General features: G+C 41.3%; 1 protein-coding gene and 1 long non-coding RNA gene across 4 annotated transcripts in view; one reads left to right on the plus strand and one right to left on the minus strand.

Annotated features, from left to right (window-relative positions):
• Nucleotides 1–187: 187 nt before the first annotated feature.
• Nucleotides 188–7,429, minus strand: DNAAF2 (dynein axonemal assembly factor 2). Of its 2 annotated transcripts, none has more exons than XM_054593101.1 (3): nt 5,591–7,429; nt 1,894–2,037; nt 188–943 (listed from the first exon to the last, which is right to left on the minus strand). In XM_054593101.1, exons 1-3 carry the CDS (start codon nt 7,427–7,429, stop codon nt 473–475), a joined length of 2,454 nt encoding a protein of 817 aa, XP_054449076.1. In that variant the 3' UTR covers nt 188–472. The 2 variants fall into 2 exon arrangements, with proteins under 2 accessions (XP_054449076.1, XP_054449159.1); XM_054593184.1 differs by having other exon boundaries at nt 5,790–5,825.
• LOC129086769 (uncharacterized) overlaps nt 6,345–17,098 on the plus strand; it is a 39,048-nt gene continuing 28,294 nt past the window's right edge. Inside the window, exon 1 of one of the 2 annotated variants that reach the window (XR_008530849.1) lies at nt 6,345–6,616. This is a non-coding gene — a long non-coding RNA (uncharacterized LOC129086769). The remainder of the gene's footprint in view (nt 6,617–17,098) is intronic. The other variant, XR_008530851.1, reaches the window with a different exon arrangement.

A 17,098-nucleotide genomic window follows, 5' to 3' on the forward strand; every position in this document is an offset into this window, starting at 1 on the left:
CTTACTTTTGAAATTCTGCCCCCACCACACTTACATTTCTAGTTACATTCTTAAGAATTACTCTTTGTGACAGACACAACTTAACTGAATATTTTGAAACTTTATTAAAGTAATGGTAAACAAAAGAAGCCAAGAACAACACAGAAGTAAGTTTATACAGGCTGTATTAAAATGTTTAACTCTTGTTAGAAAAAACATAACATCTATCAGAGGAACCACAAAACTTAAGGAAATTGTATATAAATTATATGTGCAAAAAAAAAATTTCCAATTTTCCCATTAGAATCAAAATTGCAAATTTTAATTTCTTGAAAATCTTCAGTTTTAAAAGTGAACAGAGAATGTATTTTAAACCCAAAATATACTTTCTTGAATATCTTTGGTTTTAAGACAGTAGTCAACAGAAACAGAATTTATACTAAGTCCAAAATTTTTTTATTCTTAAACTTTTAAATTCTAAAATTATATAGAATTAGTCCAAGTCGTATAGCAAAGAATTCTGAAAACTGAATGCACAATGAGTCACATGATCTGTAATAATCTGCACACTACCATCCTGCATATTGGTTTCTTTTATGTTGTCAAAGCCAGGTATATTGTGAACTGTTAATTCTTTATGTTCAGTCATTACTGGTTCTTTTAAATTATCTTTCTCTTCATTGGAGTAAACAGCACTTTTTTCTTTTATAAATTCAGGTTCCATTTTTGACTCAGGTTGCTGACACTTTCCAAGTAGCATTTGGGAAACATCAAGAGACTCTTGTTGCCAGTATTCAACGGAACCACAACTGTCTATTTCTAGTACTTTGACTGCTATAGATGAATCAGAATTAGTTGTTGAGGTGGTAGGATGTTCTGTATTTTCTTTTTCAGTGAGATGACTTCCTTCATTGCCTCTTTCTTCCTTTTCCTGAAGCTGCTCAGAGTTATTACATTCTCGCAACTATGTCAAGAGAAACAGCAAATTAATAATCCTTTGAAACAAATAGAAAATTAAATTGTAGTGTCATCTGGAAAAAAATTTTTTAAGTTGTGAGGGAATAACCAACCCTTGTAGACCTGCAGGTGGACTTCCTCCTCAAAGTCATCCTCCAAATGCTGCCATGAATAAATGCAACAATGCAAACCTGGCATTAATTCTCTGATTAAATTCTTTCAATTACTTATCTACCTCAGGATAAGAGTCCTGGCCTACAAACCCTTAGCAGTATTTAAGAGAGGAAAGGCAAGAGAGTGAGAGAAACATCGATTTGTTGTTCCATTTATTTATCAATCATTGGTTGATTCTTGTATGTCCCCTAATGGGATTGAACCCACAACTTTGGTGAATCCCGATATGCTGTAACCAAGTGAACTACCCCACCAGGGCTTAGCAGTTATTCTTATAAGGGCATTCTTGAATTTCTTGCATTTTCTTAAATCTCTGTGATTCTTCAGAGCCACTCTCTCCCCAGTTCATACATGCCATTTGTACTAGTTAAAATATTTCTGCATCCAATAATGAAGTCTATAAAAATAACCAAACTTAAGATTCAACTAGAAAGAATGAACAAACTATATAACATGGTCTGAGAATTAAAAAGACTTTTGTCCCTGGACTGACTTCCCAAATGTCAGTTTTTCGCTATTCCTCATTCAACAGTTATTTTGGGGTTAAAAGTATACATATATAGATATAGATATATATATCTATATACATAGATATATATATATATATGAAAATGAATTGCAGAGTATTTAGCACATATTAAAATGGGTACCAAAAAAAGTCTTTATTCCTCTTCCCGGCCATTACATACATTTAGCTTAAAGTTATGACCAAGAATTACGTTATTCATTAGGCTTTAACCTTGTCTTCAATCACTATTATACAAAGCCCACTGAAATCCTTACCTTTGCCTGAATTTGAATCTTGCTATCAGTAACCTGAAGGACTTCAATTGAAGGTGGGGTTAGGGGCATTGTCTGTTGGAACTGAGAGGTCAGGACGTCTTCAAGGAATTCATTAACATTTTCTTCATTTACAAATAACCTTTCCTAAAATAAAAAGAAAAAATATATTCTGCTTTATTGGTCATACTTCACAGTTTTATGAAAAAACAACTCATAAAAATTCTCCCACAGTTCGGGATTACACTTTTAAAATGTTTCATGTTATTCCTATGATATCTTGGCAAAAGAAAACAGTCTTGTACATAGCATTAAGAATAGTAAGAGTACATACACATATAGGGAAAGACCCTAAAAGAAAAAGTTTAGTTCCTTTGCTAGGTCTCTGTTAAATCTGAGGTATGTTTTCTCTCCTAGATAATCTTACTTACAAATGATATTTTCTTTTCATTTTTTTCTCTTAGTATTTTATAAGAATAACATCACCTCTAGAGCTATATATGCAGTCCAAGCTATAAAATGTAATTCAATTTTAGAACACTTCCTAATCAGTCAGCTAAGAAATATACAAGACAGGATCTATTAAAATTTTCTCTTGGTTCTTAGGTAAGAGCCAAGTGTAATATTTTTATTTAAAAGAAGTTTATTTCATTTTTAAGAAATGAGACAATCCAGTGTGACACCAGCATACAGCCATTTATAAGAATGAGACAGATTTCCAAACCACTAAGAAATGCAAAAATCACATTCACAAAAACCCCAAACACAAAGCAATTTGTTCATATTCACATCAAGTGAATATAGGTATACAGTTAGGGCACTGAAGGAATAACCATATTCATAAAATCAGCTCATTGTTGCCCAAAATAATAGTATTTTTCTCTGTACTTTTGTATAAATTTTATAATTACAAATAAAAAATTCATTATTTAGTCCAAATATGGGAAGGAAATTAAAAAAAGACAAGTTTCAAGTTTTCTTCTATTAAAAGTGTTTGAACTTGGGAACACCTACTAAACGGGTTGAACCTGGGGAACAGAAAAATTTTACTTTTGGAGTAATTTGCCTTGCTATTATTTGAAGATCCAGAATAACACTGTATTACAAAAACACAACCGTCAAAAGAATTTCTAAGTTTCCTGTCTCTGGAAAAGACTTTCATATTAATTGTATAAGAAAATACACCAAATAGTTTATTTTTAGTTAACCTAAGGAAAAGTAATATATATTTATAATGGAAATGGTTATGATTAAAATACAAACAATTTCCATAAAATTGTCTTCACATTGTAATGACTGATTTTACTATAAAAGATACTGTATTGCCCTGGATCAGTTGGTTGGAGCATCCTCCCATACATCAAAAGGTTGCAGGTCAAACCACACTCAGGGAATATAGGAGAGGCAATCAATCCACATTTCTCTCTCTCTCCCCCTTCCTCTCTCTAAAATTATAAAAATATCCTTAGGTGAGGATTTAAAAAAAAAAGATACTCTATTCGGTGGTTGTGAAGCATTAGGAAAATTCCCAGTGACTATTTAAGGCTTATATAAATATATTTTGCACTTACATGTAAAGTAACAATTCTGAACTTGATGGCCACAAATCAGTCTCCTCACATTATAATTATTTTCATATAATGCATATAATAATCTAATCATGATATATTATCTATCTACCACTACTCTTTTGTGATTTTTTTAAAAATTTAATACTTAGAGCCTGGTCCAGAGACAGTGAAATGTAAAGGAAAAAAAAACAACATTATGATTCATCAGTCTTAGCAAATGTGATGATTAATGAAAAAGTATTAAACCTATTTCAGGTTTCAAAGATAAAAAACTCAGTTGCCATAATCCCATTTTTGTCTGGTTTCTTTGCTAAAATAATGTCTAACAAATTTCTAGAAAAACAATGGGGAAGAAGTGAAAACTTCTGGCAGGTTAAAGCCTAAGGCCAAAAACTTAATTTTTAATATATAATGCTAAAATAAAGTAGCCCACTAGAAAATTAAAGTGTATTTAGTATTTTTCCCACTGCTTGTCCACAAAGCTTTCTTTCCACATTGTGAGTTACTTTCACTTAAAAAAAAAAGATTTTATTTATCTTTAGAGAGAAGGGAGGGAGAAACAGAGAGAAAGATCAATGTGTGGCTGCATCTCAAGCGCCCCCCACGTCCCGTCCCGTCCCGCCCCCCCCCCCCCCCCGCCCGCCCCGTCCCTCGCACCTGGGCCAAAACCTCTTGTGCCCTGCACTGGGGATCAAAACAGCGACCCTTTGGTTTGCAGGCCGGCACTGAATCCACTGAGCCACAATCAGCCAGGGCTACTTTCACATTTATTAAGACAATTACAGGAAAGTGGTTGCCTTTTCCTAAATTTCCCTCTGCTAATGACATAAACAGAGAGTCAATTTCCTATTATCACCATGTATTTTACCTAGCCCTGAATACTTATCTCACCACTTTTGCAATCTTCCAAAGTAACCACTTTTCACAGAAGATACCCCTCATAAAATAAGTGTCACTTATTAACAAATTTCTAGAAAAACAATGGGGAAGAAGTGAAAACTTCTGGCAGGTAAAGCATAAGGCCAAAACTTAATTTTTAATATATAATCTGCAATTTGTATTGTTTCCGGGAATTAAACTCAGTTTTAAAAATTTACATGTAACACCAATGCAAACCTCAATCAAAGCCACTAAGTAATTGTTCATTTGTGAGTTTACAATAGTTCTTTAAAACTTCAAGGTTTTTTCCCAGTATTTGCCCATCGTACTGGAGTTGAAGCTGAAACTCAAAAAACCCAAAAAGTAATTAGCAACTACAACAGGACATACTGAATTATCAAAATTATAACCTAAATAAACTAGGTAATGCTCAGCCCAGTTCTAGAGTATATGCCCAGAAGTGCAGCTGATGGTGCCGTTCAGTTTAAAACACATTTACATTACCCTTTGTAAAATGCCAGCCATTGTGCCAGGGATGTAAAGATGATTAAAACAGACGCAAAAAGATGTAATTTCAATGCAGCAAAACGCCTACCCGAGGACAACCCCACCACGATGGGCGACTAAACTGACGCAGCACTATATGGTCGAAAGGACGAGGAATTTATTTAGATTGTCACCTGGTTCTGAGTTCCTTTTCTTACAGAAGCAACGTGGCTAAGTCACTTTTGCTCGCCGGAAAATAAATTGATTACTTTCTATAGTCGGACAATGTTACTTAGCGACTTAAAATGTGGCCCTAACAGAGTGCCTCTCAAGCCTATTTGGGTCATCGACCTCTTTGAGAATATGACCCAAGTTATAGCCCTCTCCCCGGAAGAAAGTACCCTCAACTTCTTGCATGCAATTTTAGAGGTTTATGAATCCTGGGAATCTATTCGTGTCCTCCTCAGTTAATGGACTGCAGGAAAGCAAATGCATTAAGGACAATTTTGAAGATGTGGAACCCATCCATCAGAGAGGATGTGTGGTGTTTTTTGTTTTTTCGGTATTTTTGGTTTGGGTTTTTTTTTTTATTTTTTCAATACGCGTTTAATGAGCACTTACATCTCTCATCACGTGTATCAATTTCAGGTAATTTCAAGAGAAGTTCCAATGGAAAATACTTTGTTTAGAATAAGCTAAGTGGGTGAAGTTTAAAAAGTAGGATGGAATATTTCAAATCTTAAGACTCTAGAAAGAATTGTTACCTCCAAAGAATCGTGGTTTAAACCATAATACCACTGTCTCCAATATCCATAGCACCCTGCAGATTTGGCCAGTTCTATCACTGCATTGTTTGAAGAAATGCTAACCACTGGTTCTTTGATACTCAATTTATTTTCTGGAGCAAACTGCAAAACGAAGGAATAATAAACTAAATCTTGGGTGAAGAAGCACAATTTGTACCGAGGGGGGCTCACATCCCCTTGAAGACTTTGCGGCTGGATCCGAGGCACTTGAATTAGCACAGTCAGAGACTCTTCATCCTGATTACACTGCAAAGGAGGACACAGAGGTCCCCCGCTGTCTGTCCCGGGACCACTCATGGCTGGATCAGAAGGCTCCCTGCCCGTGTCTTCCCGGGCCACGCGGGGCTCAACGCTGAGATCTCCGCACGCACTCCTTCCTCCTGCAGAAGACCCTCTGTCTAGGTCCTCGGCTAAAATACAAGGGGGCACTCTGCCACCCACTCCAGGTGAGCTCCCTGTTCCGGGAAGCGGTTTTTCCCCAAAGTTGGTAGTCGACAGCGTTTGCACGCCCAAGTCCCGTTTCTCCAGTTCGGAGACAGGCTCCTCCTCGGCGACGTCCGGAGTGGTGATCCCGGCGTCTGCAGCCCCAACTCGGCTGGGATCCTCGTGCTGGTCCCCTGCGCGGCCCCCAGCGGGCCCCGTCTGCCCCTCGAGAGCGGAAGTGCAGGCAGCGCCGTCAGTTCCGGACGGGTCGGTGGACTCTTCCGGCGCCGCAGCCAGCTCCCGGCGCGCCGCGGACTGCACCACGGGTAGTGTGACCACCAGTTGTCGCTGGGCCTTATTGAACAGCGCCTTCCCGTGACTGTCGTCCACTGGATACGGGAGCGAGAGCCGCAGCTGGTAGTCGGGTTTCCTCGAGTCCAGACACAGCAGCTTTCCCGTCACCTCCAGCGCCGCCTGCTCTGCCGAGCGCAACAGCGGCAGCTCGATGGTAACCACCAGCTCCTGAGGCACCGGGCTGGGGGCCGAGTCCCGGGAACAGCGGTAATCCTGGAGGTCCACGTGGTGGCGCTGCACCACACTGTAGCGAGGCTCGGTGGGGGCCGGCTGCGGAACCGCCTCTGTAGGGGAGGGAGCCCGGGGCTTGGGCCCTGCAGAGTTCCCAGCGGCTACCGGGCACCGGTAAGGGTAGGGAAAATCAGGTAGAGGGCTCTCCAGTTCCCCCTCGGGCCGGGCCGGGACACCCCCGGGCAGGGGTGTGCGCAGCACGGCGGCCTCCGGGGTCCCCTTGTACTTGATCTTCAGCATCTTGGCATTTCTGTGGTCCAGCTTCACGCCGAACTGCTTCTCAACGGCCTCCAGGGCCGTGGCGTCCAGCATCTGGCGGAAGCGCTCGTGGCGCCGAGCCAGCGCGAGCGCACCTGGGTGGAAGACCACGTCGTAGACTGTGTAGCGGATGCCGCGGCGTCCTGCGTACTCGCGGCCGGGCGCCAGGCTATAGGGCAGGGACCACAGGCTACCGTCCGCTGCGCTCCCGGAACCTGGCCGGCTGGTGGGTGCGCCTACCAGCGCGTTGCTGCACACGTTCACGAAGCAGCGCCGCGCCCCGTCCAGGCTAGTGCGCAGCACATGGCCAGGCTCGGGGTGCACAAACCGCACCTCCACACCGCGCTCACGCTCCAGCGCGGTGATCTCTGCTTCGTAGCGCCGCCGGTTCTCGGGGTCCGTGAGCTCGTCGGCGTACTGGGAAAACATTCGCCGGAACTCCGGGTCCTGAAAGGCGGAGGTGAGCCGCTGAACCTCCTCTCCGCTCAGGTCTAAGTCCTCTAGCGGCGAAGAGGCTGCCGCTTTGGCCATGCCGCCGCTCGGTCCTTAGCCCTAAGCCCGAGGGAGATCTTATTTGAGACCAGGTGGGTTGGACGCGCCGCGTAGTCGCTGGCCACCGGAGAGTGAGGTGGCCGAGGTCCCCAACCGCCAGTGATCTGTGCCTTGGGCAGCGCGTGCTTGTTGCCGTGGCGACGCCAGCACCCAGGAGGAGGGGCAGGAATTTGAGTAGGATGGTGGAAATGACAAATAGGATCTTAGTTTCTTCAAACCAACCAGCTGCCCTACAGCCTATGTTTTTTAGATAAAACCACGAATAACCATGGCGGTTATTTTTGCATAATGATTGTCATAATTCCCAGCATTTTGTACGTCACTTCATTGTTTAGAACACTTCAAGATATAACTGATCCCTGTTGTACAGACAAAAAGGTGGAATTTGAGAAGTTACCTGACCAGGGCCATACAGCTAGTGTATTCACAAGCTGTGATTCATACTTATGTTTATCTGCTTTTTGCACTTCACTAAACCAATATTTCAATCTTCTGGATATTTAACATACAGTTTGCCTGTAACAACTCTCATTGGGGATAAGAGTTATAGGCAGGCTATTAACAAGTAACTAATGATCAACAAACATATGACTTCATTAATAAAAATGTAAATATAACATACCACCAATTGAAATGGTAAAAACTTTTTTTTTAATTTTTACAATTACTGTATTTCCATGGGGTGGTGGTAGAATTTAATAAAACCTTTCTTGAGAGTAGTTTGGTAGCTGTATAAAAAGCTTGCAAAATGTTAATACTTTCTTGAGCCAGTAACTTCAACTCTTAAGAGCATGCTCAAGGCAACTTTATGATTCTAATGGTTTGGGAAGAATCTAAGAATTCAACAGTGGGACTGGTTGAGCAGATTTTGGTACAGCCATACAATGGGTGTTTTTACAGCCAAAGTGATGTTGCAGAAGAATATGTATTGACTGCGGTAATTATTCATTAGTAGTTAAATCTAGTGATCATTTTTCTGTTCTCATTTTGTTGAAACTCACCAATATTTAACACAGTTGATGTTGCCATTACCTCAGTGACAAGGTATTTTCCAAGCTTCTCTCCTACCTTACCATACACTAACCATACACATAGTCTGCAGGTATTCCTTCTCAGTGGAAATGCTTCACAGCTGGGTGCCCATCTATTCTCCAGTTTACACTCTCTCCTTCGCAAGTAAATTTACACTCATAAATACCAGACTTACATATCAGCTTCTAAACGCCAGACTTACACATCCAGTTGCCCATTTAAAGTCTCCATCTGAATGATCAATGCTTAAACCCTTCAAGCTTGAAATGACCAAAAACAGAACTCCGGACTCTTTCCCTATTCTGCCTTATATTGTGATCTCTTGGCAGCATTCAAAGTGGTTAACTGTACCCCCTTGAAACACACATTTCTCTTGATATGCAGAATCCCATGGGCTCCCATTTTCTTCCTCCTCTACTTGCTCCTCTTCTGCCAGTTCTCTAAATGTAGGAGTCACTGAAGGCTTATTCTTTAGTGTTGCGGGCGAGCAAGGCAGTCAGGGATACTGCCGGCAGGGGTCCTGCCCACAATTGCCTTGGGGACGAGCCAGTCCTGGGGAGCGCCGCGCTCCTGGATCTGAGGGTTACTGTTCAGGGCCAGCTGAGGTGGGAGTGCAGACTCTGAATCCCACAGAACCCATCTCGGGCTTGTCACCATGGATTGGGGGGAATAAACATGAGTCATCACAAACACTTCTCTTTTTGCCAGGAGAGGGGACATGGCTCTTCCCTCTAGTGGGGAAGGATCCCAGGCCCTTTGTTCAAAGACTTTTGTTGAAAGGGTTGTCAGGGGCTAGGTAACAGGAATGCACCGGTTATCTCATTACATCAGTATGTTAATGTTTACAGAGAATAGATGATGTTTTGAAGAAAACATATGGCAGGAACACACCAATACACCTGGGCCCAAGAGGAGACTAGTAAACATGAGAGTGTAAAAATGAAAGTGCCAAAGGGTATAGGATTAGGGTCTTTGAATAATGTAAATTTCCTTCCCAGCATGAGCTGGCTATCATAACTTTTGAGGGAGAAACAAAGCACACTTTAAAGAATTTACTTTTAGGCCTTATTTTCCCTGGGAACCACCAGATCTAGTTTAGGACTGTCTCCAGTATTGTTTTGAGCCTGAGCCAGGTGGGAGGAGGGAGCCACCAAGAGACAAGGAGACTTCTTTCAGATAGAATGAGGACCCCAGCCATATCCAAGCTGAGCAGAGGGGTGCGGGCCTTTTTGCCCTTTCTCCATGTACCCCCAGTCCATGTCTTCTGCCCATCCCAGCCAATGTCTGCCTTAGGTTTTCTCCTCATGAGAAAACTTACCTGTCACCAACAACCGACCATCACAGGGCCAAGCAGGGTGATGTGAGGCGCAGCCCCTGCCAGGGAAACAGGTTTTGTCTCCTCAGTGGCCTGTTTTCCCAAGGCCTTGATTAGCTCCAGTCTTGGGGCCCTCTTGCCTGTCAGCGGAGTTACAGTTCCTAAAACCAGACAGAGTGTTTCCCAACACATTAGCCCTCTAATCTAATTCTATTTCTTCAAGATGATCTTATTCAGGTGCACAGCTTTAAATGCCATCTGTGTTCAGATTCATTCTTTCAACAGAATTGTTTGCACACTTGTTGTACCTACTGGGTAGATAAGTAAGTACGGCACTGTTATAGGCACTGGAACAAAACAAAATCATTGTGCACCAAGGATGTGAAGCAGCTGGCACTTGTATGCTGGACGTGTCTATTGGGTTAATCACTTTGGAAAATTGCTGTTGAATAGAATGTATATATTATGACTAAGATTCTATTTCTATCAAAAGCCATAGACTAGATTTTGTATATTCATAACAGCATTGATTGTAATAGACAAATAGTGGAAATTACCGATATTCCCATTGATAGTAGAATGTATAAATAAAATGTGTATATTCACAGTGGACATGAATAAACAATGTGGATAAATATCACTAACATAATGTTGTGTGAAAGAAACCACATGTAAAATAATAAATGCTGTATGATTCCATTATATAACAGACAAAACTTGGAAAAATGAATCTGTTAAGTCCTGACTGGTGTGACTCAGTGGGTTGGGCATCAAACTGTACAGCAAACCAAGAGGTTGCTGGTCCCAGTCCCAGTCAGCAGGGCACATGCCAGGGTTGTGGGTCAGGTCCCTGGTTGGGGGCATCCGAGAGGCAACCAATTGATGTTTCTCTTTTTCTCCCTCCCTTCTCCTCTCTCTAAAAAATAAATACGATCTTGAAAAATAATCTTAAAAGCCAGGCTAGTGATTGTCTTTTTGAGGGAGAGTGCGGTATTGTGACTGGGGATAGAGACTAGGAGTTAGCTTCTAGAGTGAGGATAACACTCCATTTCTTAACAGGGTCTGCAGTTTGTAAAACTTCATTTAGCTGTATGTACCCAGACAATAGGGGACTTTTATGTATGTATCTGATACTTCAATTTGAATGTTTTAAAATAATGTGTTTTAAAAAAATCTTTGCCATCATGGAATGAGACCATTTGGAATGAGACCTGTGACTCCAAAATTTTACCTGCAGTCCTACCTGACCACTGAGTTCTACACTCATGCCACTGCCTACTAAATAACTACACCTGGATGTTTGATAGACATCTCAAAATAGAAATCCTGATTTTTTTCTATCAAACCTGTTATTCTCATCCACTTAGTTGTTCAAGCTTAAAACCTAAGTGTATGCCTTGATTCTACTTTCCCTCACCCTGCACTGCTAATCAGTTACCTAGTCCTATTGTCTCTTATTATACACCCTAAATATACCCACTTCTTTCCATTTCTGGTCCATGCCTCCCTCATCTCCATTGCAGACTCATGTGATAGTTTCCTGATGTCTCCTCCTTACCTCTTCCTTTCTTACAGTCTCTTCTCCACATAGCAGCCTTAGTGATGTTTAAAACCGGATCTGAACACCTTCAAGTAGACTTACATCCAAATTCCTTACTTGTGTCCACAAGGCCCATCATGCTCAATTCCTAACTTCTATATCACCGAATTTTTTCCCCTTGGATCATACTTCAGCCTCAATGGCAGAACTCTGATTGCTCTTGTGCAGCCTGTGCACTGGCGCTTGAGTCTCAAGAACTTAAATGTCACCTTAGTACTCCCACCTTCAGCACCCCATCTAAAATTGCCCACATCATTTTCCTTTTTGGCATGGCTCATATTTGGTACTTTCTAATTTTAGGGTATGGCTCACCCCCTTTGAAGGTAAGCATCATGAAATCGAGGACCTTGCCTTTCTGGTTTTCCACTGGATTCCTCAGTATGTAGAATGTACAGGGGCAGGCAAGCCTAGACCTATAGAGAACCCTCTGCCAAAGTGTGCTTGAATATGGCAGATAGACTCATGAATGTGTAAATAATGAAGGCCAGAAATTTGAGCTCTTAGGAGATTGTACCTGAGTGCACTGTGTCATTGTGACATTCTTTTAATACAGTTATTGTAATAATCATCCTGATTGCCTGTTTCCATATGAACTATAAACCTACTTTTGCCCACCTCTGTATTAGGCACTCAGGTATTTGATGAATGAATATAACAAAGAAAAAGGCAGGTTTGGTATGTATGGTATGACCCCCAAAATACAGGAAAAATACATGCATGAAGAGAAACCTGGGAAGATCTATACCTAAATATTAACAGATTATCTCTGATGGTGGAATTATAGTTCCTTGTAACTTATTTATGATTACTTTTATTTCCTAATTTTTCTAGTATGAATTTGTTTAATCCTAACCTGAGGACATTTTTTTCATTCCTTTGAGAGAGAAAGTGGGTAGGGGAGAAAACCATCAATGTGAGAAACATTGATTGGTTGCTCTCTCATACATGTTCCATGCCCTAACTGGGGATCAAACCCACAACCTGAGTACATGACCTGACCAGGAATTGAACCTTTTACCTTTCGGTTTATGGGGCAATGCTCTAACCAACTGAGCTACACCAGCCAGGGCTATTATGAACTTGTCTAATAAAAAGTTTAAAAACACCCTACAAATAGATCTTAGATTTACACCTGAAATGGCTTTGAGACATAAAAATGAATTCTGAATCTTTAAAGCATGTGAGGGGTGTCTTTTTTTTGTTACAACCCTTATGTTGTTAGATAGGATAGACAGCAAACCAAGGCGGGGAGGAGGAGGAAAACATGTCACACCCAATGATCCAGCAGTCCTGAGCCCAAAGTCACCAAAGATTTGGGTTCCTATTACTTCAGGGGGGAATGTTACATAGAAGCTAGGAATGAATGACCAGAGGGAGAATAAAGGCAGGGGCCCTCACCATTGCACTCTAACAAAGATATTAATATAGGGGCTAAAAACAAAGGCAGACATGTCTCACCCATTGACCCAGTAGTCCTGCGCCCAGTTGGGTAAGGGTGCCAGGCATTCTGAACAATGAGCAAAACTGTGATAGTGCAAAAGGGGAAAGCCCTTGAAAGTCTGTGTATCATTTCCACTACCTGGGAAAAAGAAAACCTTGAGACTGTGTATTTATCCCAAGCCCAGGAAGGGGGAAGGGGACAAAGTCCATAGTGCCCAAAGAAAAACCCCATAAAACATCTTTGGTTAATTGCTTGCCTCCTGTCATGTATGCAAAATGAACAAATGGAGTTTGGAGCAAGATAAGGATTTGGGCTAGCAGACCCCTACACGTACCTATGTTTGGGTAGTCATTTCCCCCTGAGAAAGTTGGCACCACCATTAAACATCAATCAATATGTAACTTCTTCACCCCCATCCTGCCAACTATTTAAGTCCTCAGAACAAAAGACTTGCTTTCTTGGCTTTTTTGCCACACGGGGTGCCCCTCGCCACCTGGCCTCTGGCCACCTGCTCTTGCCACCTTTGCTTTTGCTTTCCTGTTAGAGCTTAGCACTAACAAACTTTGCCTGCAAGCTAATAGGCTTGCTGATCTATAATTCTTTACTGCATCGGCAAGAAGAACCGAGTTTCTCCTGTAACAGTCTTACTGAACACACCCAATGATTGGTTTTGCTTATTTTGTTACCTTTGTAACTGGAAAATTCTGGACAGGCATTTCTGGAAAATTCTTAATGGCATTTCCAAACATGAACACATCACACTACATAGATGACAACAGACCACACGTGTTTGGGAATGAGAATGGCCTTCAGAGTTCCTGAGCCCTTTGAAATTTTATGTGAAATTGTAAGTGGGGGTAGGCTCATGCTGATTTTTCCGAGTAGAGGGCCCTTAGTTTTCATTAGATTCCCTAAGAAGAATCCATGCTCTCCACCTCGCCAAATTTCTTACTACATGACAGTTGCTTAACCAGCAGCTCCTTGGAAAAAAAATGTGGACATGTAGAAAAGCTCCCATGCCCCAAGCAAATGATCTTTTGCCTAAAATTCATCCCTTGAGGAAAGGCTATCCTTATTAAAACGAATGCCTTTTGAGGGAGATGGACTGAATATTAACCCCTTAGTGCAAACTGCTTTATCTTATCCTTCCACAAATATATGCAGTAGAGGTCCAGAGTTGATGGTCTGAGACTTACAAGCAACTGGGTGTGCCAGTTTCTGCAGTCCAGGCATGCCCTGTGGTTTCCCCACACAGGGATCAAGTATTGCTTTTCTCTTAGAGAAATCTTACCCATACCCATCTTGTGTGATCTACTTGGCCCCTGCTCTGAGGCACACCATCAGATGGCAAATGCCTCCTAGCCAGATTTCTGTGGTAAATCAGCCATGCATCTGCTGATTAAACACTGAGTCAGGGAGCACACCACCTGTTTTCACCCGAAGCAGAAGCCCAGAATACCCTTTCTGTGCTGCTGCTACTACACTGCCCCATCTTTCAGACCTCTGGTTCCTTTTCATTTCTGGATGATGCTGATCCCCACCTGGTTCTAGTTCCTGTCTTACCTTATTCTAATACTTACAGCCTGGTTTTGGTAACTTCTCTGCTCATTAACTTGCTTCATTTCACATCACCTTGCTAATCCCTAAATAACACTTTTTCTGCCCATTAACTGTGTTCCTAAAAAAGCGTCAAAAAGCTCATCTTTTTTTATGGAAATAATTATCAAATGAATGAGGGAACACTTTATACCGAATTTCCACTTAAAACTTTCTATTCATCATCTTTCACATTTAAGCCAATGGTTCTCATAACTGGACCAAAACACTGCCACATGCATTTCACTACCACTTACAAGGTACAAAATGTAAAATTTCCCAAGCAGTCTAGTAGCTCTTGAACGTATGCCTTGATTTCATCTTTAACTTCAATTTTCCCAGGATATTTGAAATTAAATTTAAATCGTGTTCTTCTAATAGGCTTCTTCTAACATTCTCCCCAAATTTTCCATCCTCAAACATCTCAAATTACTACTTCATCATTAATCACTAATTCACTTATCACAGTTCACATTAAATTTTCTCAAGGAATTTTCCCATTAATATATCATTTTTTAAAAAATCAGAATCCTTCCCCCTAAAAGCTAATTTTCATGGAAATAAATGTCTTCCATGCCAGGCTCTTTAAATATTAAGGTTTGAAACACTCTTGTTCTCTACCAGCTTCCTGTCATTCAGATTCTTTTCTGAGCTATTATTGCAACACCATAATCTGAAAATATAGTAATGGTGTTGAGTGATTACAGCCAATATGGCAGAACATGCTGCTTCAAAGTAAACATGTCTTCTAAATGTAAAAACTATGGGGACTGTGTATTAAATTTCCAATGCCAGAATATAATTGTGTACTGAACATCAAAGTAATATCTTGTAACAAAGGTTTTCACTATCATAATAAATTTTGTGACTTGACAATTAAACAGGTTGAAAATTGTCAAATATACCATTAGGACACTTACAGTGATTAAAAACCTAAATTATACTAAAATAATGACTCAAATTTTTAATGTTTTTTTTTAAAGTATATTCTATTGACTATACAATTACAGTTGTCCCATTTTTTTCTCCCCTTTCCCCCGCTCTGCTCCATACCCTCATTCCCTACAGCATTCCCACCCACCTTAGTTCATGTCCATGAGTCGCTTTGGCTTATCCATTTCCTATACTATTCTTAACCTTCCCCTATTTTGTACCTACCAATTATGCTTCTTATTCCCTATACCTTTTTCCCCATTCTCCCCTCTCCCCCTCCCTGCTGACAACCCTCCATGTGATCTACATTTCTGTGATTCTGTTCCTGTTCTAGTTGTTTCCTTAGTTTGTTTCTGTTTTTTAGGTTCAGTTGTTGATAGTTGAGTTTGTTGTCATTTTACTATTCATAGCTTTGGTCATTATTTCTTAGGTAAGTCCCTTTAACACATCACATAATAAGGGCTTGGTGATGATGAACTCCTTTAACTTGACCTTATCTGGGAAGCACACTGTCTGCCCTTCCACTCTAAATGATAGCTTTGCTGGATGGAGTAATCTTGGATGTAGGTCCTTGCCTTTCCTGACTTTGAATACTTCTTGCCAGCCCCTTCTTGCTTGGAAGGTTTCTTTTGAGAAATCACCTGATAGTCTTATGGGAACTCCTTTGTAGGTAACTCTGCTTTTCTCGTGCTGTTTTTAAGATTTTCTCTTATCTTTAATCTTGGGTAATGTAATTATGATGTGCCTTGGTGTGTGCTTCCTTGGGTCCAACTTCTGTGGGACTCTGTGAGCTTCCTGAACTTCCTGGAAGTCTATGTCCTTCTCCAGATTGGGGAAGTTTTCCTTCATTATTTTTTCAAATGTTTTCAATTTCTTGCTCTTCCTCTTCTTGCATGCCTATGATTTGGAGGTTGCTAAGTTTAAAGTTGTCCCAGAGGTTCCTCAGCCTCTCCTCATTTTTTTGTTTCTTGTTTTTTCATCCTGTTCCAGTTGAATGTTTATTTCTTCCTTCTGTTCCAAATCATTGATTTGAGTTCTGGTTTCCTTCCCTTCACTGTTGGTTCCCTGTATATTTTTCTTTATTTCACTTTGTATAGCCTTCACTTCTCTATTTTGCATCCATAATCAATCATTTCTGTAAGCATCCTGATTACCAGTATTTTGAACTCTGCATCTGATAGATTGGCTATCTGTCGCTTTGTGTTTTTCTGGAGTTTTGATCTGTTCTTTCATTTGGGCCATTATTTCTTTGATTTGGAGCACCTGTTAGGTTCTAAGGGGCAGAGCCTTAGGTATTCACCAGGGCTAGCAACCCACTCTGCTATGTTGTGGTGCAGTATATGGGGTAGGAGTCAGGCAGGGAACAGTATTGCTTGCTCAGCTCTTGGCCAGCTTTCAGTCACTTCACCTGCTACCTACAAGTGAATTGGGCCCTTCTGGTGTTGATTCCCGGGTGGGTGGGTTTGTTACTTTCTAGGACCCTGTAGGTCCCTCAAACAGATGCTCCTGTAAGACTGGGACTTTCTCCCGCCACCACACCCCCACAGATTTTTACAGCTAGAGGTTTTGAGGCTTTGTTTCCCTGCACTGGAACCCTGGGTTGCATGGTCTCTCTCACTCCCCAGCTGTTCCTTCTGGTTTATCTGCACACGACGGTGGGACTACCTGGTCCACCAACCGCTGCCTTGCCATACGTCCTCTCCACCTGTCCTGCTGGTCTGGATGAATGTT

The sequence above is a fragment of the Pteronotus mesoamericanus genome, unplaced genomic scaffold (genome assembly GCF_021234165.1).
Source record: "Pteronotus mesoamericanus isolate MK-2021 breed Mesoamerican mustached bat unplaced genomic scaffold, CSHL_Meso_final contig_100, whole genome shotgun sequence".
NCBI lineage: Eukaryota > Metazoa > Chordata > Mammalia > Chiroptera > Mormoopidae > Pteronotus > Pteronotus mesoamericanus.

Coding starts and splice junctions, on each gene's coding strand:
- DNAAF2 (XM_054593101.1), bottom strand. CDS start 7,429: ATGGCCAAAGCGGCAGCCTCTTCGCCGCTAGAGGACTTAGACCTGAGC. Junction 2,038..5,590: donor TAAACCACGATTCTTTGGAG/GTAACAATTCTT, acceptor TTTTTATTTTAG/GAAAGGTTATTTGTAAATGA. Junction 944..1,893: donor AGATTCAAATTCAGGCAAAG/GTAAGGATTTCA, acceptor CTCTTGACATAG/TTGCGAGAATGTAATAACTC.